The 26,317-nt window shown below is 43.0% G+C and overlaps 1 protein-coding gene across 1 annotated transcript in view; it reads left to right on the top strand.

Moving 5' to 3' along the window:
* LOC144790706 (uncharacterized) overlaps positions 1–26,317 on the top strand; it is a 180,668-nt gene that overhangs the window by 129,302 nt on the left and 25,049 nt on the right. Inside the window, exon 13 of the mRNA XM_078665426.1 lies at positions 6,019–6,318. Coding sequence (XP_078521552.1) covers positions 6,019–6,318 — 300 coding nt within the window. The remainder of the gene's footprint in view (positions 1–6,018; positions 6,319–26,317) is intronic.

The following is a 26,317-nucleotide window of genomic DNA, read 5'->3' as shown; positions in this document are numbered from 1 at the left end:
GATCAGTGGATAGCTCAGATAATCATTTATTTAATTTGCAAATTGTATTGTAAATTGAAGATTGAAAGTCTGTTATTGTTCCTACACTATTGGATAGTGGAGCACATACTATTTCTATTGATCATAATTGCACAAGCTTGAATACAATTTATAAGAGAGCTAAGTAGGCAATCAAGTAATTCCAGACGGTTTATGACACAACAATGTCTTAAGGCCCAGTAAAGGAGACGTCCATTCAGAAGTACTCTCTCCGATTTTATATCCACAGGAAGCATGTCTGGGTGGGGTGCCCTGAACAGCAGGGCCTGACAGCCGGGATGAGGCCAGTGAGAGTAGTGGGCCTTCAACAGTGTGGAGGCCCATTAAGAGGCTGTCAGAGGCCAGGTCCCGGGGGTTAATAATTCCGCAGCACTGGCTCCGCACCTGAGGTTGGCTGCAGAGTGGAGCAGGTTCATAATGGTGAGGTGGTGCCTGGAGTGACAACGCGAGGCCTGGTTTTGGAAGATGCACAAACTGTGGCATTGGAGCAACAATAGATACTTGCAGGCAAGTGGAGCAGGTCTCCCTAGAAGTGGTGGTTCCGGGAGTGGTAGTGAGAAGCCTGGTCCAGGAAGGCACATCTGTTGGGACACTGGCATCGCTCCTGGCATTGGAGAAGTGGAGGTAGGGGGCTTTCCCTTTTCTCTGCCCCGTGACCTGGATGGTTGCGATGCATCTGAATTTGGTGGCCCCACTCGCCTTCCCCCAACATTGTGTGAGCATCTGGAGCTGGAACCCCAGGAGACTTGCTGGGGGCCAACTGTGTGGAGGTGGGGTTCACTGCCTGCTTAACGTTCCCCTGCGCTTGGCTGAAGCACTCATCGGGGAGGAGACATCAACCACAGTGAAGAGATTTGGCCAACAGTTTTCCCCAGCTCCTCCCACTCCCCACGTTGGGGTCACAGGGATCACCAGCGGAAAAGTGAGGATTGGACACTACTGCTCCAGGGGGCAGTGCCATGTGGAGGAATATCCTTCCCCCTCGCTTTCCCCCATGCCTTAATGAAGGGTTGCTGCATCAAACGTTATAGAGAGTGGATTTACTCCTTCGAACCATGGTAAAAGACAAAGAGCCCAACCACCTCGCCAAGGTAAAATGGATCGATATACCAAGACAGTAGACCCTCCACTGGATGACTCTGCTTCCCCTTCATTGCCCCACAATGCAGCTCTGCTTACGGCGATTTAGACCTCTAGGATGGCCCTGGAATCCAGGATTGGTGAAATCCGTTCCGATGTGTCACTCCTGATGCAGGATCTCCGAAAAGTCAAGGACCGTGTGACAGCTGCAGAGGATAAGGTGTCTGAATTTGAGGATATGACACATTCCCTTGGGAAGGAATTGGCAGAGGTGACAGAGGATGTGCCATAATCAAAAGTATGCAGGTTTTTAAAAGGGAAATATACAAAGGAAATAAAGAATGACTTAAAGGGGAAATGGCAATAATAAAGAAAGAGGTATGACAATGTAACAACCTTGCATAGAAGGTGGACAACGCTGAAAACCGGATGAGGTTAAATAATTTGAGACTAGTGGGATTCCCGGATGTGGTCGAGCGGGGCAATATGGTCGAATTCCTGGGACAGCGGCTCTGCTCCACTGCCACGGCTGAAAACCTATCCGCATGCTTTGTCATTGAGCGGGCACACACAGCGCTCACTGGTCGACCGCCACCTGGGGCATCCTCACGACCAATAATCACACGTTTTCTCAGCTTCCAGGACTGGGATATGATCCTTAGAGAGCAATGCAGCAATGGGTAAATAAGTACGATGCCTTCACCATTATGCTGTGACCGGAATACTCCAGGGAGGTGCAGAAGCAAATGAAGATTTTGATGCAGTAAAGGCCAAGCTGCGATCCATGAGGTTGCATTATATGTTACTTTTCCCAGTCAAATTGAAGGCACTTTTTCAAGAAAAGGCGCATATGTTCCTAACACCTGATGACGCTTGGCAATGGCTCGAGGAGAGGCCCCAGCTTTGGACAATACGGGGACAGCCATGAGAGGCTGCTGGCTGTGGAAGACTGGGGGCCAGGCCAAAACTTTCCAGAGGGCTCTCAGATCTTTGGAAGCGGTGCTACCCTAGTGAGAGGGAATACTCATACTTCTCCAGAGTACATGGGGTCTTCTCTAGGATAGATTATGTCTTTGCACCTGCGGGAGAGGGGGTGTTGCTAAACGGGTTGAATAAGTGCCAAAGGGACTGTCAGACCATTCCCTCAGACATTCCCTCTCTCAGTGGGGAAAAGGCAGCGAGTAGGGACAACCATAGGATGAAAGTTGAACGCCTAAGACCTGAGGGATGAAGATGTGGCCCCAAAAATATAAATAGATGTGGAACTGTACTTTACCAAAAATGAGGGCTCTGTATAGTCCTCACTGACACTCGGGCTGCAATATAAAGCAATTCTTCAGACACGAGCACACAATATATGTGCAAGGAAAAACAAAGCACGAGGTACCACAGACCGAGACGTTTTAAATCCAGCTGCGAAGCCTGGATACAGCATTCCAGGATCAGTCCAATCTGCAGACCTGCAGGCCCATTGAGGTTTTCGAACAGAGAACCGGGACTTGCCTAGGGAGAAGTGAGACAGCATTAGTTGGCCACCCATCACCATCTTTATGATACTGGCGATGAGGCAAGGAAGTTGCTAGCGTGGCTAAGCAAGAAAGAGGCTGATGTGCATTGGGCGGAAACCATCATTGCTTCAACTGCAGTGTTTCATACGACTGATGCCCAAATAGTGGGGGAGTTTGCCCAATACTATGCAGAGTTCTATGGAGCCCGTACACTGCTGGTAGCAGACCAAATTAGGGATTTTCTTTCAACTGTGATGGTCCCAGTGCTCCCTGCAGGGGACCGTATTAATCTAGAAGGGGAAATAGACCTCTCTGAGGTCAAGGCTGCCATTGCGATGCGTAAACCTAGAAAAAACCCTGGTCCTAATGGGCTTCCGGCGTAATCTTTTAAAAGAAACGCTGGTACACTGGGACCCCATCTCATGAACCTATTTTGTGAAGCCCAGGTTAGGGGGCAGCTGCTACCCGACTTGCAATGTGTGACCATAACCCGCTTGACACAGAGGGCAAGCCTAGAACTAGCAGTGACTTTTCTTGCCCAATTTCGGTCTTGAACGTAGAGGCTATGGTGCTGGCCATGATCCTGGTGACTAGGCTGTTAAAAGGTATTGTTCCGCTGATACATGGAGACCAATCATTCTTCATGCGAGGCAGATCCACCAGGCTCAACCTGTGAAGACTGCACGACTGGCTGCTGGAGGAGCGAGATAGGGGAACGCCTCACGACTTTCTTGTATTATATGCAGAGAAAAAAATGTATGCTATACATTGGCACTATTTACAGTATACACTGGTCAAATTTGGTTTTGGCACTAGGTATAGGCAGTGGGTACCATTTTTGTACCAAGCCCTGATGGCTGTGGTGAGAGTGAATGGGGACCTCTCAAAGACGTTACCCGATAAGTATGGGCGAAAATTGCAAATTCGCGATATGCGAATTCACACGAAAGCGAATTCACGGTCCGCAAAATCCGCGAATCTGGTCGATACTTGCGAATTTTTTTATTTTGGCGTGTTTCCTGTTTTTTTTTTTCAGGGCGGCTACTGCGAACTTACCCATGCGGTCGTTTTTGGGCGCGGCCATCTTGTTTGCGGGAGGAAAACAACTCGGCAAACTCAGAATCAAGGTAAGTCAACGCAGCGCGTGCAAGATTGTATTTTTTTGAAGCGCTAAACAATCAAAAAAAATTCGCAAACTTGAGAATTGCGGGTTGTTTGGCTATTTCACGTGATTCGCGGATGGCGAAATTGCCAAAAATCCGCAAATTCTGCGAGCGGAACGAATTTTCAACCCAGGCTTAGTTCCCGATTGGGCAGGGGATGCAGCATCGATGCCCCCTGTTCGTTCTTACAATAGAACCACAAGCATCTATCATCCGCGCCCACCCTGGCATTCGGGGATTCACTCTATGCTGATGACATTCTCCTCTATGTCACAGAACTTCATGCCACGAGTCCCGTCATCTTCCAGAACAGACAATTGTTTGGTAGCTACTTGGGTTACAAAATAAACTGGGGGGATATTTCATCCTTATGGCCCCTCTGACAACATCGCCTTAAGGGGTAGACTGTGAGTTGAAATATAGAGTTTTAAATATCTGGGCATACATGTTACGCCTGACAGAGACCTGTGTCTTGCTGCCAACCTTGGGAAGGTGTGTACTACCTTTCATGGAGATGCAGAGCATTGATGTAAGCTGCCCCTGAGTATTCCACCATCTTCAAGATGGTTATACTCCCCAAGCTGCTGTATAGCCTCCTAAATACATATTATACTATCCTGGAGGAGATGTTTATCAAACAAGACAGGTGATGATGCTACTCTGGAATAAGGGCCACCCTAGGGTGTAGCTACAGTCACTACAGTGAAACTCCTACAATGAGGGAATAACCCTTCCGGATGTGCAGGCCAACTATTGGACAACTCACCTGATACCAATCAATGATTTGAATGTTTGCACCCCAAGAACACTCAACTTACATGTAGGAGAGGGCTCAGCTATTGCTACGCTCCCCTCTACACTATATATATGCCAGGACCGGTTCGGGCAGGTTGCTGCCAGCCACGCAGGTGACGTTGGTAGTACGGAGAAGGGCCACCAGAGCTGTGGGCTGGGCATCTTAAGGTAACCAGGTAAACACCACTTTGGAAGAGGGGTATGATGAGAAAATTGGGGAAGCTACGAGACTTCGAACCTTGGGACTTGATTGCATCTCCAAAATAGGTGACATAATGGAAGATGGGGACTTAATGCCATTCCCCTCTTTGAGGCAGGAATACGACCTTCATCAGAATGAGTACTTAAAGTTTGTGCAACTCTGATATGCCTGGCTCACTGAAGGATTGGACACCAACGACATATCTGAATACACCTGCTTGGGGTAACCTGGGAGCAAGGCAATCTTGCACACCTACAAAACAATCAGTAATAATATCCCGGACACGCTAGGTAAACTGCAAGAAATAAGGGTGTTGGACACTGGGGAGAAGGACGATACAGATTGGGAGGTTGCCTTGATGCATCCCGAGGAAGGTGCCATAAAGTCATGGCTCTGGCTAATACAGTTTAAGGTACTCCATCTGGTATACTTTGACCGAACCAGGCTGAATAGGATAAGAAAGGTGGATAGGAAAGGTGGCCTCGTCAGGTTATTTACGATGCACTGGGGCTAGAGGCGACTTCCTGCACACAGTTTTGGGCTGCCCTAACATACAGACCAACTGGGACAAGGATATATGAGAACTCCTGGCCATCCTGGAGGTGGATGTCCCAATTGACCCAAACATTTGATCTGCTGAGAGAATACCGATGGAGATAGATGTCCAGAGAACTCACCAACTTTTCATCAATCTAGGTGTGGTTGTGGTGAAGAGAGACATAGCCAAATACTCGGGAGCACAGGAGGTCCCACCATGTATATGGCTGCTGAGTGAGTCACCTACATGAGCAGAGGGTTCCCCTGCAAGTTCAGCAAAATATGGGGACCCTAGCAATGGTATTACGATCTGGGGCCTTAGGTGGATGAGACTGGTAGCATTAGACCAGGATCCATGGATGCTGCTTCGGGTGTGTCTGATAGAGGTAAAGTCCTAGCTGAGTGCTGTGTGGTGCACTGTCTCCCTTGTTGTAGGACACTCTGTGTTGTGGCCACTGAAGGTATGGTTGAATCAGAGGAATTTCCCCCACCCACTGATGCTTTAAATGCCTTTTGTGTTACCGGACATTGCACGATCTATACTTTGAAGAATGTATCTTCAAGCACTAACTTGGGTGCTATATGATGCCTGACTATTTTGTTGTTTATAAAAATCAATTAAAGATATTTTTTAAAAAGCATTACACTTTCTCACTCTATATACCCAGTAAGAAGGTCTTCTTGATTAACACAGAATATACAGTGGTTCCAGAGAATGATACAACCATGAATGCGACCTCACAATCAACGACTGCTGCGCAAGCCTCATCAGCGGGCAACACCATGACTGCCTCCTTCCTGTTGATAAGCATTGGACTCTTGCCCACCATTGTTGCCCTCAGCATGCAGGGCTCTTCTCCTGAGACTGGAAGTGTGACCACAAAGCGGACAACCACAACATGTGCAAACAGGAGGGTCATCACTACAGAAACTAACACAAGAAGAAGCACCACCAGAAAAAACACCCAAAGAGTCACTACTGCCCGCCACAAAGGTACGACGAAATCCAATAATTTTTCGCCGAAACACGTCCTATGTCACTAAGAAAGATGCATAGCAACAACCCTTGTTAAAAATAAATGCTGCTGCATCTAGCAGCACAGCAAATAACTCAACTTTACTATAGCAGTGGGTATTGACTAGGCAAATTTTGAAAACAGGATTGAAAGGTGTCTGGAAGGTCCAATGGTGTAATTTACGTCCCGCTGAATGTGAAGAGGGCCCCCTGAGTCTCCAATATTTTACAGATATTACTTGACCGTGGGCACATTAGGAGCCCTCTGGAAGGTTTAGGGGCCCCTGAAGGGTTAGCGGGTCCCCTCTGCAAGGCGTCTTAGACGGTTTAGGCTGCCTTTACTCTGTATAGTCTCATATAACACATTGGTTTTTGTGACATCGCTCAAGGAATATGTGGTGCATGTTGTTTGTTATTCAGAGACTCTTCTTGGGAGTTTTTCTGCACATCTCAAGGTTGCTAGCACATCTCAAGGTTGCTAGCACATCTCAAGGTTGCTAGCACATCTCAAGGTTGCTAGGAAAACATAACAACATGGTGAATTGCTTTCTTTGCTCGTACAGCAACAGCTCCTAGCATCTAGACATGACACCGACACACACTCGCATCATCTATCACAATAGTTTTATCATATAAACTGTGTACTGTCCCTTTGCGAGCAAGGAGGAGAACTCTTGTAGAGTGGACCATTGTGGAACAAACTCAGCACTTGACAAGCAGCCTTGTGAAACCTGAGTGTACACTCATGATGCAGACCACCTAACTACATATACCAGGTTTGTTGCCAATCTAAGAGATCACATATATTTTCCTGTGCTCACACAGAAAGGGTAGATCTACCCAGATAAATCATTTGCTACAGTTGGGATGTTAATTTTATATACCCTGTTAGCAATGCTAATTACTTTATTTAGTTGCATTTGCCTAATGATCACAGCACATTTACTTAATAATAGACTATGATAGTTTGGATTCAAGGCAGCTATCAATCGCCTACAAGTGGTACAGAGCTCCGCGGCTAGGCTTCTCACCCACTCTTCAAGAAGAACCGCAGCCTCCCCCCTTTTGCGGGAGTTACACTGGTTACCGATTGGAAAAAGAATACAATTCAAAGCAGTCTGCTTTATGTTCAAAGCTAAGGCAGGGCTTGGCCCTAAATATATACAAGAGCTGGTCTTGTATATTCCTTCCCGAAACTTGAGATCAGCTAACCAGGGACAACACTGCGTACCGAGAATACATCGGGTATGATCAGGCGATCAATCTTTTACGTATCTGGGTCCAAAACTGTGGAATGCCTTGCCTCATTATATGAGGAATTGTACCTCATTAATGCATTCTGCAAACTCTTAAAAACATGGTTCTTTTATTGGTAGTATTTTCAGTAATGCCACTGTAGTGCTTAACACCGTGAAACCCGATGGGTAGCTGAGCGCTTTACAAATGGCAAATAATAATAATAATAATAACAGATATTTTTACCTGAATGCACATTTTTATTTATTTATTTACATAGGTTGAGAATGCGAATAGTTGCACAATAAACATAAAAGTAAACAATCACATCAATGTCAAACATTTAAAAAACGGAGAAAGGGATAAACACAGGCAAACTCTGCAAGGAGCACAGGGGGATCAGGAACCAGGCAGAAGGCAGAAGGAAAATGTTCAAGTTCAGCAGACCTGTGCCAACCAGGGTATGCCTGGTGCCAGTCCATGGCTGAGCCCTAAGAGAAGGCAGACCAAAAAGAGTTTGGTGTAAACACCCACTGGAGGGTTTGTGGATACGGCACAGAAACTCAGCTGGACGGTATCTCTTGCCGAGCCGAAAACAAGCAGACCACCAAGAGGCCATCAAGGGAGGTAAAGATGGCCGCCTCAAACCCGCCATCTTCATCGACAGGAAACAGATAAAGGGCAATGGGGGAGCAAGAGTAAGATTTTGCGGTCCGCCGGTAGGTAAAGACCGAGCCTCCGAAAACAATATCTTGAACGAGGCAGGTAGCAAGCGGTGAAAATCCCGTAGAAAACCTCCAACCTTCATGAAGGAGGACTCCATCAGTGATCTCCAGTCCCACAACACCTCGGCCATTCAAAAGTAGGGAGGAGACCCCAGACTCAAAACGACTCACTCATGGATGAAAGGCTGTCCCGACTGCTGGACCATAAGAGGGGGGATAGAGGGCAGAAGACTGGAACCCAATGCTCTCTTCCCCACTCCGACCAGGGGAAATGATATCGGGGACCATGGCAGCCACAGGGAAGACATGAGGGGCCATCGCCTGAAATAAAAACCAAGTTAAAACTTGCTAGAGGGAAGAAGTCGAGGCGGTATGCAGAGCAATGGTGGCCGAGACCGGCAGGTAGGTGATAGCCTAGAGATAAAAACCCCAAGGATGAATCCTGAGCTCGTCTCCTCTCAGCTGCATTGAACAGCTCAACCGGACAATCTGCCATTATGCTGGGTATCCGATGGTTGTGATTTTTGTTTGAGTTAATAATAGCATTCAAATCACCAGGGCGGAGGAGGATCAAAGGGGGCCAAATTCCAGGATTATCGCCAAAAGGCGATCCCTCGCCTGGGAGCTCGGGGACGGAGCTCCTTACCCCTCGGCCTTTAGGAAAGCCAGGCAAGCCAGCCTGTGATCATAGGAACACTGACGGGGTCTACAGCATGTCCCCTTGCTGGACTTTACTCCTGCTCTGGATTTATAGTATCTGGGGAAAAGATAATCTCTAGTCCGGAACTCCGAGAACCCTCTCGCCAGCCACTAGAGCCTCCTTTTTTGCCTAAATCTTTTCCGGGTACTTTCACAGTTTTGTTCCTCCCCCATCTACTTGCTAGACCATCATGCACTGTTATTTTCCCTCAGCTCCCCATGCCACCTTTTGCTCAGGTTTGGGTGACCACTTTTCTCCTTATATATTATCCACCTCAAAATACATTCTCCTCGGATACCTCAATTTCTGGCTGGAGAGTCCTTCTAATTCAGTGCTATTTCTCTATTTCTCTTTCTCTGAAACTGCCATACTTTGGGTCTAGTGCCCAAACTTTGTCATCTGATGTGCGATGCTGGCTACCTTCTCAACTCTATTCTCTCTACTTTGAGACAACATCCTAGTCTCTAACCCCATTCCCATTCCTTGGACCGACCTCATTTTAGTTACAGCTACACTTTGCTTGGCTAGTTCCCCTCTGCTCCTTTCAGCTTGCCTTTCAAAACCAAAACTCACTTTTGGTCATCCAATAATATTACTGAACATGAATCCCGCTCACCTTTACACCCTTAGATGGTTCCATGGAAGACAGGGCTCCCAACTTTATCATTTGGGCCCTTACTGCAGTTGAGGTCCTTCTGAACTTAATACTGTCCGTCAAGCTCGTACTCGTCACCGAGCTCCTTGGTATACTGAAGAACTAGAACTAGCCATTAACAAATGCCAATGTAAAAAAACTGGACTCCCATATGCTCTTTTCTACAGCGACTTTAACCTGGCGACTCTAAAATCTCACAAAAAGGCAGTCAGAATTTCCCGGTCCAGCTACAATATCTTGAAAATGTAATCTGTTTATAATTCTTCTAAAGAAGTGTCCAAAATAGTTAAAAAGCATAGGGGCATATTATCAAGGGGGTTTATCTCTGCTTTTTTGGCTTTAAAAGCCAAGAAAGCGGAGATAAAATTATTTCCCTATTACCTAGCTATCGCTAACACCAGTTAGCGACAGCTAGTAGGAGATAGCGACCATCTTGGGCCCCACTTTGCATGTCAGAGAAATTTATCACTAGTGACATGCAAAGTGGGCGTGCCAAGATGTTAGTGACTGGAAACAGTCGCTAACATCGCTATCTCCTATTACCAACTTTTGGATATATTCGCGCTAAGTGTGAATATCTCCAAAAGGGTGAACAACCTTTACAACGAAACTATTACAACGCACTACCATTAAAACACGGTCATTACAACGCAAACCATTACAACGCATTGCTCTGGGGGGTGCTCTAGGATAGGTAATAAGTTTAATTTTCTATCCAACACCTTCCCTAGTGTCCACGGGGACTGGAGTTGGAATAGAAAATTATACTTACCACTATCCAGCACCTCTAAGCGCTATGCGTTGTAAAGGTTTGCGATGTAAAAACCGCGTTGTAAAGGCAGGCGTTGTAATAGCCTGCGTTGTAACGTCACACATCCCTCCAAAAGCTAACACCTGCCCTGAGCAGTTCTTAGCCATGTTATCCAATGGGAGGTGGATAACATGGCTAAGAGCATTAGCTCGGTAATGCCTGAATATCACGGACTTTTCAGCGATATTCATTCATTGCGGCCGATTTTTATCGCATTTGCGATAAACCTTGGTAATACCAAGGTTTATCTGCGATAAAAATCGCCGCAGGTCGGCGATACATTTTTGTCTCTAACCAAGCAATAGCGATAATTATCGCTATTGCTTGGTAATATGCCCCATAGTTCTCTCCCAGGTAGTCACAAACCATCTTCCCACAGCACACAACCGTTTTCTGAAGTATTATCCTAATTACTTGCAGATAAAATATCCAACATAACATCTCAAGTTACTCCACCCCTATCTGTGTACTTGGTCTACCGCATCTCCTGCCTGCAAATTTATATCTTCCCTGACAGATCTTTTAGCTACCACTGCCAATGTTATCCTTGAGCTCCACCCTTCCCATATCTTCATCCCCTTCCCTCCACGCTGCCTGATTTTTCACTGCTTACCCCAGCCACTATGGCCACTCTAATGGCCACTGTCAAATCTGGCTCCACATTTGACCCTTGTCCTGCGCACAACTTTTGGAAGCCATCTCACACTTATCTCCCTTATTTGACTAACTTCTGTAATTATTCTATTTCTTCTGTTTCCATACCTTCCACCTGGTAATTTGTTCTACCAGTACACATCCTTAAAAAACTACAACTGTACCTCTCATTCCTCTCAACTACCACCCAATTTCATTACTTCTGACTCCATCTAAGAATCTGGAAGAAACGTACCAACAATCACCTTTCCTAATACTAGGAGGCTACATGGATAAATGGAGCAAGGGTGAAAGGCAGCCCTGATCTTACTCGATATCACACTCTGTTCTGATTACAAGTCTTCAACACATAGGGTTCCAGGTGCCTGCTCTTCTCGGTTTATGTCATTCGTATCTGACTACTGTTAAGCAGGACAACTTCCTTCTTTTTGACCAAAGTCCAAACATTTGCCCTATGGGGGTTTGCAGGACTCCTTACTAAGCCCTACAATGGTCAACGTTTACGTCTCCCACATGCCCTTGTAATCAAATTCTGGGGCTGGAACCGACCTCTTATGCTGACGATATGTGAATTTCTATTTGTTTCAACACTTTTCTGAGCTCCAGCAGTGGCAACCTTAGCAGCTGTCTCTTGGAGGCGATCTCTTGAATAAGTACCAATGGAGGGAATCTCCTGAATGAGTACCAACTTATTGACGCCAAAGTTCAATAAAACTGAGGTTCTCCTTGTTGGCGGCCTTCCCTCCATGTGGACCTTTGCGTGGTACCCATCGGATTTCTCCTACAAAGCCCTATACCTGCAACCTCACTCTCACCTGACAACTTAGGTGTTATCTTTGACTCTTCTCTGTCCTTTTCTAATCACAGCTCTCAATTTGCATCCACTTGCTTCTATTATATCAAGCTCCTCCATAAGATTCTTCTCTTGCGCACCCTTCAACTCAGGAAAACTGTGGTCCAAGGGGCTATACTAACTAGAATTAACTGTGGCAAGTCTCTTTTCCTAGATGTTCCTTCTCAATCTGTTTCTCAACTCTAAATTGTACAGAATGGGGCAGCTGGCCTCCTGCATATTCCACATCATTCTCTGTTGCCCATTCTCTCCCAATTCTCCACTGGTTCCCAGTTACAAAGCATATCTCGGGCACCATTATAGGTATTTGTATGAGTTACAAAAACATAATCCATCCATTCATCCATCAATTCATTCATTCATCTATTTATTCGTTCATTTATTGTGGTGGGCCACTTTCAACATATTAGAGTCCTGCTGCAATACTTTCATAAGTGACAGGCCTTGTGAGGCTTTGTTCTTATTTTATATGTATTAAATATTTTTCTTCATTTCACGGATGTCATTTCTTAAATTGTCATCTGTCTGCCCATGATGTCATTAAATATGCTAATTAGGATACACTCATATGAGTTGCCAACACTTCATAACTTGGCCTCTTACCCTTGCCTTCTTTCAACATTCCCCTCTCTTTGGCAAGGTGTCTTTATCAGGGAAGGGTGGAGTGGGATATGTAGGGCCTCTGGGGGTTCTTCTAGTCCTCCACCTAAGTTTACTTAGCTGGACATTGCAATAATCATGCCACTGATTTATCATTGCTTCATTTGATAGCCCTGAGGCCATTGTACACTGTACCCAATGCACCAGTGGACCTCATGTGCATGACAATCCACACCGATGGAAAGGACTATGGCTATCACAACTTTCCAAAGCCTGCACTGTTCTTCCATATACTGCATTATACAAAAGGATGACCACTGTCCTGTCCAGCACAACACAGCTTCACAAACTGAAGGACAAGAATTGCAGGAGTTGTATTGCATCAGTGTGTTTAAGCTGGGCACTGTATGTAATATTGTCATGCTGTGTTATGAACACTGATGATCTGCTTTTTCCTAGTAGTCAACATTGGGAGACTTCATGAGATGATCTGTTTTAGGCTTTGTGTTCTGCCCATCTTCTTAAAATGCACCACCTCCTGCTTTGTTCATTCTGCAAATGCAGACTGTAGGTTTCTGCAGTGGCTGTGGCACACTAACTAGTATCAGGCACATGTGCTCAAGAAGGGTATGTATTGAAGCAGAGCTTACCCGGCTCCAAGTTAGCTGTGTTCTTAAAGAGCTCCTGCCCATATGTGGCCTCTGAGCTGTGGTGCACTGCCAGGAGTTAGCGGCTGGTTGGATGTCAGAGGGCAGGAGCCGTGAAGGTGGTGGCACCACTGTTGGGATCTTCCACAAGTCTGTTGCCCTACCACAGAACTGTATTTTTACAGACACACTCCTTAAGGGTGGGCGAAATGGCATCATCAGTAAAAGATGAGCTGGTCTCCAAAGGGCCCTAGCGAGGTAGAAGTGAAGATGCACACACGAGATTCCTAGTCAAAGGTACGTGCTGCCCCAGGATAGGCTAGGATAAGATATGTGTTTGTAAAGCGCTCGAATGCCGTGGCGTCTTGGCGCTGGTGTGTATGGAAGTGGTATAGCCTATGTTGCAGGAGCTAGATCAAGGTAAACAGCCAAGTTTTCAAAAGTGGATGCCTGGGGCTGCAGTCAGTGGCTGACACTTGGTGGCACCAAGAAGTGAATGAGAACGCTAGGAGCAGGAGCAAGCTGCCGGCTAGATCCCAGCCACTTCACCTTCTTGTTGAATTAATATGAGCATCCAAAGTGATTGCCCCTGATGAGTGACAGGGCTGGATTGTGGGGCAAGAGGGTGCCCTCCGAATGAGATAGTTTGCATTATCGAAGGAATGAAGACGTCTTCTCCTCAAGGTCCCTGGTTTCCAGAGACTCTGAGAAGGAGGACCCGGGGACTGTTGAGTCCATAGAAGCTGCGCTTAAGAAATAAAGAACACTAATAATGTCCATCTTGAAAATGCTTGCAAGGGGGAATTAGGTAGATGGAAACCAAGATGATTCCACTCATCGAGGCAACTTAAGATGTCAAGTGCTGATTCAGCCATGATGGAGCATCATGTTGGACATCTCGTGACAGAGTTAAAATAATTTGGAAGATCATGGCGATATGCTGCATGGGTTGCAGAGGGGTTAGGGTTGTTACAACCCAAGGTGCAGCTGTTGGAAAATAAATAAAAAGCTGAAGAAATCTGGCTCGGGGAATGATGGACAATACTGGCGACTTGCCATCAGAGGTCCAATGAATTTGGAGGGAGGCGGTACTCAAGGGCGCCCCAAACCTGCTCAAGTGTCAGTGTTCGTGCTTTGCATTTGACTAAGAATCTTACCACTAAAGGGTAAGACATAGGCACAGTTTTGTGGGGGTTGGACATTTCAAAGCAGTTCATCATGATAGTTCAAACTCAATCAAAGGCTAAAGACCTGGCAAAGAGTGTCCAGAACATACATCTTTGAGGGTTTGACTCAGAGACATTATGAGGATCTTCAGGTCTTCCAAAAAGTTAAATTGTCGTGGTCTTCAATCCTGCATGGTCTGATTATGAATCCTACCCAAGCTGAGGATGAAAGTTGATGAGAGGCTGTCGATGTGTTCACAGGAACATATCAGCTCTGACGGTGGTTCCATCATTACCCTGGGCATCATGTATGGATCCACTCTAGCGGGTCGGCTTAAAAATACTGCAGGAGAGACACAGTGCCCGGTCTGAACCCATTTCACATTTATATGCCAGGGAGAGTGGAATCAGGAGAAGGACCCATTGCATGATTAAGGGATGTAATTTAAGTTTTTAAAATCTGCACCGGGGGATATTAGAATTTGGGAGAATTTAGTAATGGTTTTTCATTTTTACTCTTATTCACCTCATATTTCACTGATGGCATTAGTGTCTCTGATTCTTCTTTTATGCTCTAAGATGGAATTTAACCAGTGGAGGCTCCTCTGTTTGAGCGTAGGAGTAAAGCCCTGCCTGCTGCAAGTGCAACAGGCACACACGAATATGTAAAATGGCATGTCAATGCTATTTTACTTAAGAACCGCATTGCAAGGGCAGAGGGCTGGCATGAGTCTTGCAGGATTACAGCTGCCCCTGCAGTGCGCATGTCGGGTTGGCCGGCTCTATTGCTACACCCGGCCTAACATGCTCAGTATGCACCCTGCAATCCTTGAAACAGCTGGCAGATTGCTTGCACAGGCCCCCAGACTCAAAATGAGCACGTGGTTAGTCGGCTCCCACCAATCCTGGAGCTGCTTTCAGCATGAGAGCAGCTCCAGGATTAGTTGTACCAGTGTCCACTGAGCAGGAAGGAAGTTTTTCCCTTTCCTGTTCATGGATGCCGATCGGGGAGAAAGGTGTGCACCAGTGAAGCAGTATATGGTGAGTTTGGCTCCGTAGCGCCTCACCGTATTTTGATAGTTGTACCCGCCACTGAATTGAGCACGTAATCAGTTTGACTGTCAGTGCAATCCTATTGTGTGAAATTACCATCTGAGCTTCTAAATGTGCTGGAAAATGTTTTTTTAAAAAAAAAGTGTTTTTTAGTTTTCAAATTGCTATAACACACCCTCTCGTAAGACATGTCTTTGAGCACAATTGCCCTGCTTGTTTTCCATTATTTCGGTGGTGGAAAATAGACAATGAAGTACAAACATATTCTAGCCACTTTTGAATTTGAAAGCTATTGCTACTAAAAGCTTATCTACTGACAAGCTAAAATAATGTGGTTTGGTTCCTAACATATTAATAATTGACGTCTGAACCAAACTTTCATCATACACGTCATTTGGGTTGGAATGACAATTGTGTAAGGCGCTAAATACCATTGTCCACCCTCCTAATATATAACGTACCAGCCAGCCCCAAGATGTGGGAGAAACCTGTCTTAAATTAGCATTACCATGGATGTATCACACTGTGTGGGCACTGAAAGTGGCAATTTCAGACAGTGCTCCCCACAGTTTTGTGTGGCTGTGGCTGGAACATTTTTAACTGGCTCTATTTACTTTCTTTTATAGTAAGACTAGCTTACCCGTCGCGCGTTGCTGCGATCTCAGAAGAAAGGAAATTTATGGAAACTTGTTATGATAACATTCAATTTACATTGTGTCATTTTTATTGAAACTTATTCATTTTAATATGGAAAACATTTCAAAGTGTTGTTTTAATTCTGTTTTTTTATTCGAGTGCTTGTGGATACACAATATTTTTTGTTTTTCCGTCTGGTGCGTAGACGAATAAATCAGAAGGTTTTCCGTCGCGTGAGCTGGCCACATACATTTGTCCATGTGAGAAGCACAGATTCTCCAAATCTAGTCCACACACTTGCAGCGATTGTCCTTGTGCTTTGCTGATGGTCATTGCAAAAGCGGGTCGCACCGGAAAGTGTAAAGTTCAGTATTGGAAAGATTATGAGGCCCCTGGGGGGGCCGATATTTAACTATTTTTTTTGTTTTTTTTGCCAGAAACCTCCGCGGGAGTGTACTCAACAACTTCCCAAAGTTTCATGCCGATCGGATGAATGGTGTAGTAATGCACAAAGGACAAACGGACATACTTAGGTTTTTATATATATAGATAAGGGAGTGCTGGTGCAAAAACCTTTTACCATTCTATTCTGAAAGCAGGTTTATGGATGTGGAAATGTGTGACAAGGATGTTTGCTCACATTTGTTGCATTGCATTTTGTTCTATGGTGATGTGATCTGTTGTTTTTTGTGCTACATTATCACAAAGTGATGTTGTTGTGTTGTACAGTGGGTGTGCTGCATTCTGCGTTGACTGTTTTGTTGTGTTGCACAATGATATGTTATGAATGAGTTGTGATGTTGCTTTGTGTATGTTATTTTGAATACATTAGATATGCCAACAAACGTTGCAGCATTTCTATACAAAAGTAGTACATGCCTTTAAATTTTCCTTGACAATTATTTGCCCAAAAATTGGGTAAAGATTATGGGCCCTAAGGTGAGTACTGTGTACTGTAGAGAGAACCTGTGCTACAGTTTTGGGATGAATGGTGTTCTACATAGTTGGAGAGCTGGAGCAGCACTATTTTTACCACTTCAGTAAGTGGTTGCTGGTGAGTGGAGCATGCAAGGCGTGTGCTTCTATTGGCTGAAAATATACCTGCATTGTCTAACATATCAACACTAAACAGATGAATATGATGCAGCGCCACTCCGGAAATAATTTCTAAAACCCTCCTCACCTTTCCCTGAAATATTTATCATGCATTTACTCATCAGCGGGCCCATAACACTGCGAGTCATTCATACACACTTTCTCTCTACTTCATGGATCGGTGTGAATCAAAGGAGAACTGCTGGATCATAGCGGAGTGTCTAAATTATAACTAAATATTTATAATATGTATATCTGCAGTTTAAATTGAATCTACCATGGTTTTTTTTAACAAGACAATTTATTCAGACACACCACCATTGTTTCTCGACGAATCTGCTAGTAAAAATTAGGTTAAGGAAAATACAAGATCAGCTTAATTCTCCATTTATCTCATTTTTAGTCATATTAATTTAACATATTTAACATTTATTTCCTCCATGTATTTATTTTATTCAGTAATACACTTCAAGAAAGAAAGAATTTTAGCTTAAACATTTATTCTTAAAGATCAGAAATGAACATTTTACTTGAGATTATAGGACACAGGTATTAGCAAAAGACATGATAGTTCCCAAAAGTTCGTCTCCCTATTCTTTCTAGCTAAAAACCTTATCAAAAGACTCCGTTTTCACTCATGTAGAACCTAAAAATTAAGGACAATGTCAAAGTTCTTAATCAGCATTCTGGCAGCATATCAGGATACAAAGATGGAGATTGAAGAAGAGAGCTTTTTTCTAAACCCGGACCTATTCTTTTATACCTTTTTCCCCTAGCTAAACTATCTAAATTCTGAAACATTTGGGGTCTCCGACGATTGTGATTGGTTGGTTCAAGGGGTGAATGAGCATAACCTCATCATCTTATTACTTGACTTCCGCAGAGTCAGCTAAATGAATTTGCCCATTGTCTTTAGGGTTACCAGTTCCATCGTGTCCTTTAGATTGTAATACTAGGCCTTTTTCCCAGGGTTTACAATACGAATGTCCATTTTTATTGGCAGTCAGTCAGGGTTTCAGAGCACATCGTCCTTGACCTGTTCCGTTCAGCACAGTCAGGTCATACGCGTCTGCAGCTCCATTCAGCATGCATGCGTACTTCACATTAATCTCGGAATAATGGAAATCATCCATCTTGGACTAGGACTCACGGGCCACAACAGGAACTATTATAGAAACAAACACAATTGAATGTTAATTATTGAATTATAGCCCTTCTATTTACCTCCCCCCTTACTAAGGTGTCCCTATTAGTTATTACCTAGCAAATAAAGCCACATCTATACATGATTTGCTCACCTGTCTTCATGTTTCTGCCACAAATAAACAAACAAGAAGCACATTTATGCCGCTTTTGATTAGATTATAGATTTAACGTTATTTTCAGATGTCACATTATCACTCAGTCGATTATGGTTGCAACACAAGCAATTTAGTATCCCACGTGTGTTTGTGTGTGCATGTTATTCTATGTTGATTAGTTTTTTCAAAATCACACAATTAGTTCATGTTACTGTTATGAGAAAGTGACTTCACGAGGGGTATACAAAATTTTGCTCTTCATCTCGCTCCATCAACTCCCTCCTTCGGTGATTTATCACCAAATACCTCCCAAAATTTAGAACATTTTATCTTAACAAGTTTCATATTCATCTGATTAGTATGAAATTTCAAACCTTACTTTCTTCTATCTTTCTAGTATTTTCGTACAGTTTTTCTTGAATCTCTTCCATTTCTATGTCATTGCTTTCTCGTTTTCTATCTTTTTCATCTTGAATCACTTTCTTTATTGATCTCTTAACATTCCTTCTCTTTCTTATCATGCAACATAATCTTAATATCAAAATTACTATTATTAATACTATCACTGGAAAAAATATTTTACCTATAATGGAACTACCTAATTCATGTAACCAATGTTTAACTGCTGAAAAGCTTTTACCCATTCGTTCAAGAACACCATCAACCTCTAGTGGTTCAATTTCTCTGTGCAACTCTGTAATGTTTTTAATATATTTCTCAATATTTTGACTCTTATCTGGAATGTATATGCAGCAGTGCTGTACATGTAAAATTCTACAAACTCCTCCTTCTTTTGCCAATATTATATCAAGAGCAGGAGGATTTTGCATCACCATAGCTCTCTTAGCAACTAATTCAGTATTTACTATTAAAAATCTACCTGCAGTGTCTGTTGACAAACGATCTATTATCGTTGACAATTTCCGAATCTTGTTTGCATTAAAAGATATCCCCACCATTGGTATCAGTGCTTCAAATATGTCACCTAATATTTCTGATACACTCTCTCTTTTTCTACGACCAGGGGGGTCATTAGGATGACGGGCGGACTTAGTCCGCCCACCATCCTATCGGAATTTGGGACCTCCCGCCATAAGGGCGGGGGTCCCGTGGGGGGTATTAGGACGCACCCGCCACAGTGGCGGGTGCATCCTGCATTGTTAACATTGTGGCGGGTGGTGCTCTCAGCACCGCCCGCCACAATGCTAACAATGCATGCATGCATTGCATACACAAAGCAGCAGGCACCACGCGGTGCCTGCCGCATTGTGTATGCAAATGCTGGGGGGTACCACAGGTACCCCCCATGTGCACCCCCACCTCTCCTTCACCTCGGGGGCCCGCAGGGGGCCCCCGAAGTGAAGACCGTATGCCTTTCTGTGGCGGCATCACCGCCACGGAAAGGCATCTCTATTGGGCAATGCTAATATGGCTGGCGGTGTCTAATAGACACCGCCACCATATTAAATCTTTTCCGCCCCGGCTGCAAGGTGACCGGGGTGGAAAAGCAGTGGATGGTCTTTCCGTCCGCTGTGGTCCCCGCTGCCATCCTAATATGGCGGGGGAATTCAGGTGCGGATGGTGGGTAGATTGCCCCCGCCAGGCTGGCGGTGGATACCGCCAGCCTGGCGGGGGCAATCCCCCTGCCATCCTAATGGGCCGCTTAATGTTTTACCTATTTCATGTATTCCATTTGTACCCCTATCTACATGGAAAATTTTAGGAAAGACCAAGCCTACATAACATGTCCCATACCAGTGGTCCGGCAATTTGTAATACGCTTTGTTCCCGCAAATGAAATATATCCCATGAAAAATTGGATCTTTCCCACCTTTAAATCCCCAACCCCCTATTATACGATAAGTATCTTCACATTGACTCGCTCCAACAAAATAATTGTCATACACAGTATTATCTCTACGAATACAAAACTTGTCTAAAGATGGGGTATCAATATTTATAGATACATTTACTTTTCGTTCATTTACATTTTCATCTTCAGATTCCCAATATTTTGATTTAGTATGTTTCAATTTCTCATTTCTCTTATTCTCAGCCCTTCTTTCCTCAACCATATTTAAAAAGGCGTTTTCTTCACTTCTCATTTTACAAGTCAAATTGTGTCTAAATGCATAGTCATGTGTCAGTTCTTGAGTTACTAAGACAAACTCTCCCATAACCTTTGCTGGTTTAACTTTGTTTAGTGCATTTACTACTTTCAATCTTGCAAAAACATAATCAGAATCCGAATATTAATATTCTTATTTCCCTGTTTTATAGAACAAACTTGATATTACGCTACATGTTATCCCATAGGTAAGTGGAAGGTGATGATAGGTGACACATACGTAGCAGTCTCGAGCATCCATAGTTCTAACATATTCAGATAATCTTGAACATTTATTTTTGGAAAAATCACTAATTGACCTATCCTGATGAATTTCTGGCTTATATACAGGTGGTTTATCAATTTTCAATTCATTGTCTTTCCCATTCATAGTCACATTAGATTTCATTTTCACAAAATGTTTTAAAAAAGGAATGATAATAGGTAAAATTAACCATACTAATATTAATAATCCAGTACATATGAACCACATGTTGCACCATTTTCTAAGTATAGAACATTTTGTAATTTCATTAGTAGTAGACGTTTTTTTTAACAGCAATTGTTTTACAACTTTCTTTATTCAGATTTCTGCTTCAAATAGGTTTCAGTTTATTTCTCATGGTAGTTGTTATATACCAGTACTTCAAGTCTTTACCTTTTACCTGGTAAGTTCAGATCAGATATTTCTTTTATTTCTTTAAGTTTCAGGGCCAGATGTAGGAGCCCAAATACCGGTCGGTAACGGCCGATTTCGGCCGTTACCGACCGGTATTTAGGAATTGGCATGTAGGGGCCAATATTTTACAGAATCGGTAAATTTACCGATTCGGTAAATTTACCGATTCTGTAAAATACCGAATCGGTAATTTTACCGATTCGGTAAATCTCAGATGTAGGTGGGACTCTTCTGAGTCCCAAAGGCCTTACAGATTCGGTATTTTACCACCCAATCCAATTGGGTGGTAAAATACAGAATCCAGGTGTGCATGCACATCTGTGCATGCACACTGTGCAATGTGACACACAGACATGCCCTAAGGGCATGTATGTGTGCCACATGTCACACATGCCTTTACTTCGGGTGCTAGAGGGTGTCAAAGTGACACCCCCTGCACCCTTGCAACATTCGGTATTTACCGATTCGGTAAATACCGAATCGGCATTTCCCATTGATTCCTATGGGCTGTGAAGCCCATAGGAATCAATTAGAAATACCGATTCGGTATTTACCGAAAAGGTAAATACCGAATGTTACCGATTCGGTAATTGAAAAATTATTTTTTCCTACATCTCCCACCTTCTATTTTACCGATTCATAAATACCGAATCGGTAAAATTCGGTATTTATGAATCGGTAAAATAGAATTACCTACATCTGGCCCTCAGTCTCTTATCTTATTCACTTTCTTTATCCTGACTTAAGAAACTCAGGTTCTCTTGGCTGCTGTTTACTTCCTCAATAGGAGGCAAAAACATGTAAGTCCATTCAGGTGATTTGTATTTCTGGTTTGGTCTTCTCACTCTTTTTGGCCTTTGAACAATCTCTATTTTCTTTCCCAACAACTCCTTTTGACTTGTTATCTCATTTACTTGATCCTCTGGTTTTCTTGCTTTATTAACCAGTTTGAACTTTAGTCCATTGTTTTCTCTAGGCCAATTATCTCCTTTACGAGCTCTTTTTGTCTTTGGCTCTGTGGTGTTATGTTCCACTCTCCAGGCTCTTTTTCTTGAACTCTTTCTCAATTGTGCTTCATCTCCACTGTCATCAGTTTCACTTTCAGTATCTTCCACAGTGTCATTTATAACAAACTTTATAATGTCTATTTCTTTTTCAGATTCCGGTTTTTCTTTACTCAGTACTTTCACTCTGTTGGGAACATCTCCATAACTGGTTCTTGGAATCTCATCCATGTCATGAGTTTTTTCCTCTTTTCCAGTGTCAGGATTTTGGTCCCTGCTTTCAGAGTTTTCTGACTGTTCTTCAATATTCTCTTGACTACCAGTTTTATTTTTACGTTGCTCAATGCCTTTACTGGTATCAGTTCTTACCAAATCTCGACTTTCAGGTCGATCTTCAAAATTTGGTATAATTCTTTCACCTTCTCCTTCAGATGCAGAACTAGCATCCGATACCTCCAGATGTTGATGTTCTTGTCGAGCTTCAGTATCTGGATTTCTTTCTGGTTCTCCTTCAGAATCAGAATCAGTCGTACTTTCACCTTTTTTGTGTGGATTTTCAGGCTCAGGTACACAAATGGTGTGACTTGCATGCACCCATCTCTTCACTCCAGCACATTTAACAGCAGTTGTGCTGACCAGAATGACCTGTCTTGGTCTTTGCCAGCGAGGCACCAAACAGTTTCTCCTTTAGTGTACTTTTATCTGAACCCAATCTCCAGGTATTAGATCATGAGCTGGATTTTTCTCTTTCATGTTTGACTCCGTTGCCACCTGATGGAACACAGAAGTTACCACGTCAGACAGATTTTTGCAGTAATCCAGTATGATGTCACCATTTATAGTTAACAGTTTATCAACTGGTACAAATGCTTGTCTCATCACTCTGTCCATCAAAATCTCATGTGGACTTAGTCCAGTTTTTCTGTCAGGTATACTCCTTAATGTCATCAAAACAAGTGGCAATGCCTCCGGCCATTTTAGTCCTGTTGCCAAACACATTTTTGCAAATCTGTTTTTTGTTGTTCCATTCACTTGTTCAACTACCCCTGAAACCTCTGGGCTGTAAGCACAATGCAATTTCTGATGAATGTCCAGTGCTTCACAAATCATCTGTATCAGTTCATTCTGGAAATGGCCCCATGATCTGTTTCAGTTATCACTGGAAAACCGTATCGTGGTATGATCTCACGCAAAAGCAATTTTGCAACAGTTAATCCATCATTCCTCCGGGTGGGAAAAGCTTCTACCCACCGAGAGAACAAACAAATTATTACTAACACATATCTGAGTCTATTACAAGGAGGCAGTTCAATGAAATCAAACTGCATTCGTGTAAATGGACCTCCCTCCCGTCCTATGGTTCTCAGACTCACAACTGTTTTTCTATTGGGGTTAAATTGCTGACACACCAAGCATCTTTGGCACAGACTTTCAGCGATCATCCTAAATTTAGGGTTGTACCAAGTCTGTCTAAACAACCTGATCATTGCATCCCTCCCAACATGAGCTTGACCATGGTACATTCGGGCCATGTTTGAAATCATGCTATCAGGCACCACTGGTATGTCATATTTACAAACCCAGATTTCATCTTCTTCTCTTTGTCTACATCCTGCTTTTAGCTAAATGTTTTTCTCCTCTTCACTAGCTTCTTCCTGCATCTGTCTCACTTCCTGCCAAGTTTCAACTACCGTGGTTAGCATTAAAGGACTTGAAACATGTTCTTCTTACTTGTCCCAATTTATAGATGCAAGATTTCTGGCACAATATTTTGCAATAGAATCAACATATCTGTTACCTCTGGTGATGTAGTCATCACCTTTTTTATGGGCAGCACATTTCACCACTGCAATCTTATCAGGCAACTGTGTGGCATCAATTAACATTTTTACAAATTCAGCATTTCTGATGGGGGACCCTGCAGAAGTCAAATAACTTCTTTGGGAACACAATTGTCCGTAATCATGGACAACCCCAAATCCATACTGACTATCAGTCACTATGGTAACTCGTATTTCTTTTCCTAATTCACATGCAAAGCAATCAATTCCGCTATTTGAGCAGAACGAATTCCTTTTAGACAAGATGCTTCCAAGACATCTGCCACTGTACATACAGCGTATGCAGCACTTAAAGCACCCTCCTCTGTTCTCAAACATGAACCATCCACAAACATTACATAGTCCGACTCAGGCAATGGCTCATCTCTGATATCTGGTCTTGGTTTGGTACAATACTCAAGAACATCCAAACATTTGTGATCAACTTCATTTCTTACTTCAGCTTCCATAGCATCAGGCAACAAGGTGGATGGATTTATGTTTACACAATGTGAGATTGTCACATTGTCTGCACCTAGAATTGTTTTCTCGCATTTAGTCATTCTGGTATTCGTAAGGTACTGTGTTTTTGTTTTAGTGAGGAGAATCTCCACAGAATGAGGTACATATACCCTCACAGGAAATCCCATCACTATCCCTTCACTTTGTTCCAAACTTACACTTGTAGCTGCTACTGCTTTTAAGAAACCTGGTAATGCTTTTGCAACTGGATCCAAAACAGCTGAGAAATATGCAATCAGTTTCCGCAGTTTTCCATGTCTCTGTATTAGTACTGACAATTCACATCCTTCTCGCTCACTACAATACAGCTCAAACTCTTCCTAATCAGGTGTTCCTAAAGCTAGAGCTTCGCATAAGCATGTTTTTAGCTGTTCAAAAGATTCCATTTCAGTTTTATTCAGTACAATAGGATCTCTGATATCTGCTTTAGTTAGTCTCTGCAAAGGTTTTGCAATAGTGAAAATCCACTAATCCACTGTCTACAGTAACCCACCATTCCTAGGAACATTCTAACTTGTCTTTGGGTTTTTGGGGGCTGCATTCCTTCTATCATTTTGATTCTCTCTGTGGTAACTTGTCTAGATCCTTTTGCAATCTTATGACCTAAGTATTACAGTTCTTTCTGACAACATTGTAATTTTGATGGAGACACTTTATGTTCCTCCTCTGCCAAATGGTTCAACAATGCAACAGTATCTGATGGGAAACAACCTTTACAACGCAACTTTTACAACGCACTACCATTACAATGAAACTTTTACAACGCAAAAACTTTTACAACGCATACCATTACAACGCATGTTTTTACAACGCAAGTACTTTTACAACGCATGCCATTACAACGTAAGTATTGGTAAGTATATAATTATATTTAATATTTTATATGTTTTTTTTTTTACGTTTTCAGTTTTTGGGTAAAGGGGTATTTTTAGGGTTCAGGGTCAGTTTTTATTTTTTGGGTAAAGGGGTATTTTTAGGGTTCAGGGTCAGTTTTCAGTTTTTGGGTAAAGGGGTATTTTTAGGGTTCAGGGTCAGTTTTCAGTTTTTGGGTAAAGGGGTATTTTTAGGGTTCAGGGTCAGTTTTCAGTTTTTGGGTACAGGGGTATTTTTAGGGTTCAGGGTCAGTTTTCAGTTTTTGGGGTACAGGGGTATTTTTAGGGTTCAGGGACAGTTTTTGGTTTTTGGGGTACAGGGGTATTTTTAGGGTTCAGGGACAGTTTTGGGTTTTTGGGGTACAGGGGTATTTTTAGGGTTCTGGGTTAATTTGGGTTTTTTGGGGTACAGGGGTACAGGGTAAAAAAATATTAAATTAATTAAATTAAATTAAATTAAATTATATTAATTACAATTAATTAAAAAAATATATATTATATACTTACCAATACTTACGTTGTTGCGTTGTAAAAGTACTTGCGTTGTAAAAACATGCGTTGTAATGGTATGCGTTGAAAAAGTTTTTGCGTTGTAAAAAATTCGTTGTAACCGTATGCGTTGTAAAAGTATGCGTTGTAACGTCATACATCCGTATCTGATATGCATTCATCTTTTGTCTTTGATGCCACTAATAGGTCATCAATATATTGAACCAGTACAGATTCTCAAGGCATGTTCAAACTTTCTAATGATTTCTTTAGTAATTGATTAAAAATGGATGGACTCTCAGTATACCCTTAAGGAATAAGGCACCATGCCAAAATATGATCTCCGAACCGGA

This window comes from Lissotriton helveticus, chromosome 11 (assembly GCF_964261635.1).
Source record: "Lissotriton helveticus chromosome 11, aLisHel1.1, whole genome shotgun sequence".
NCBI classification, from domain to species: Eukaryota; Metazoa; Chordata; class Amphibia; order Caudata; family Salamandridae; genus Lissotriton; species Lissotriton helveticus.
Note: the sequence above shows the minus strand (reverse complement) of the source record. Positions and strands in the feature narration are given on the sequence as shown.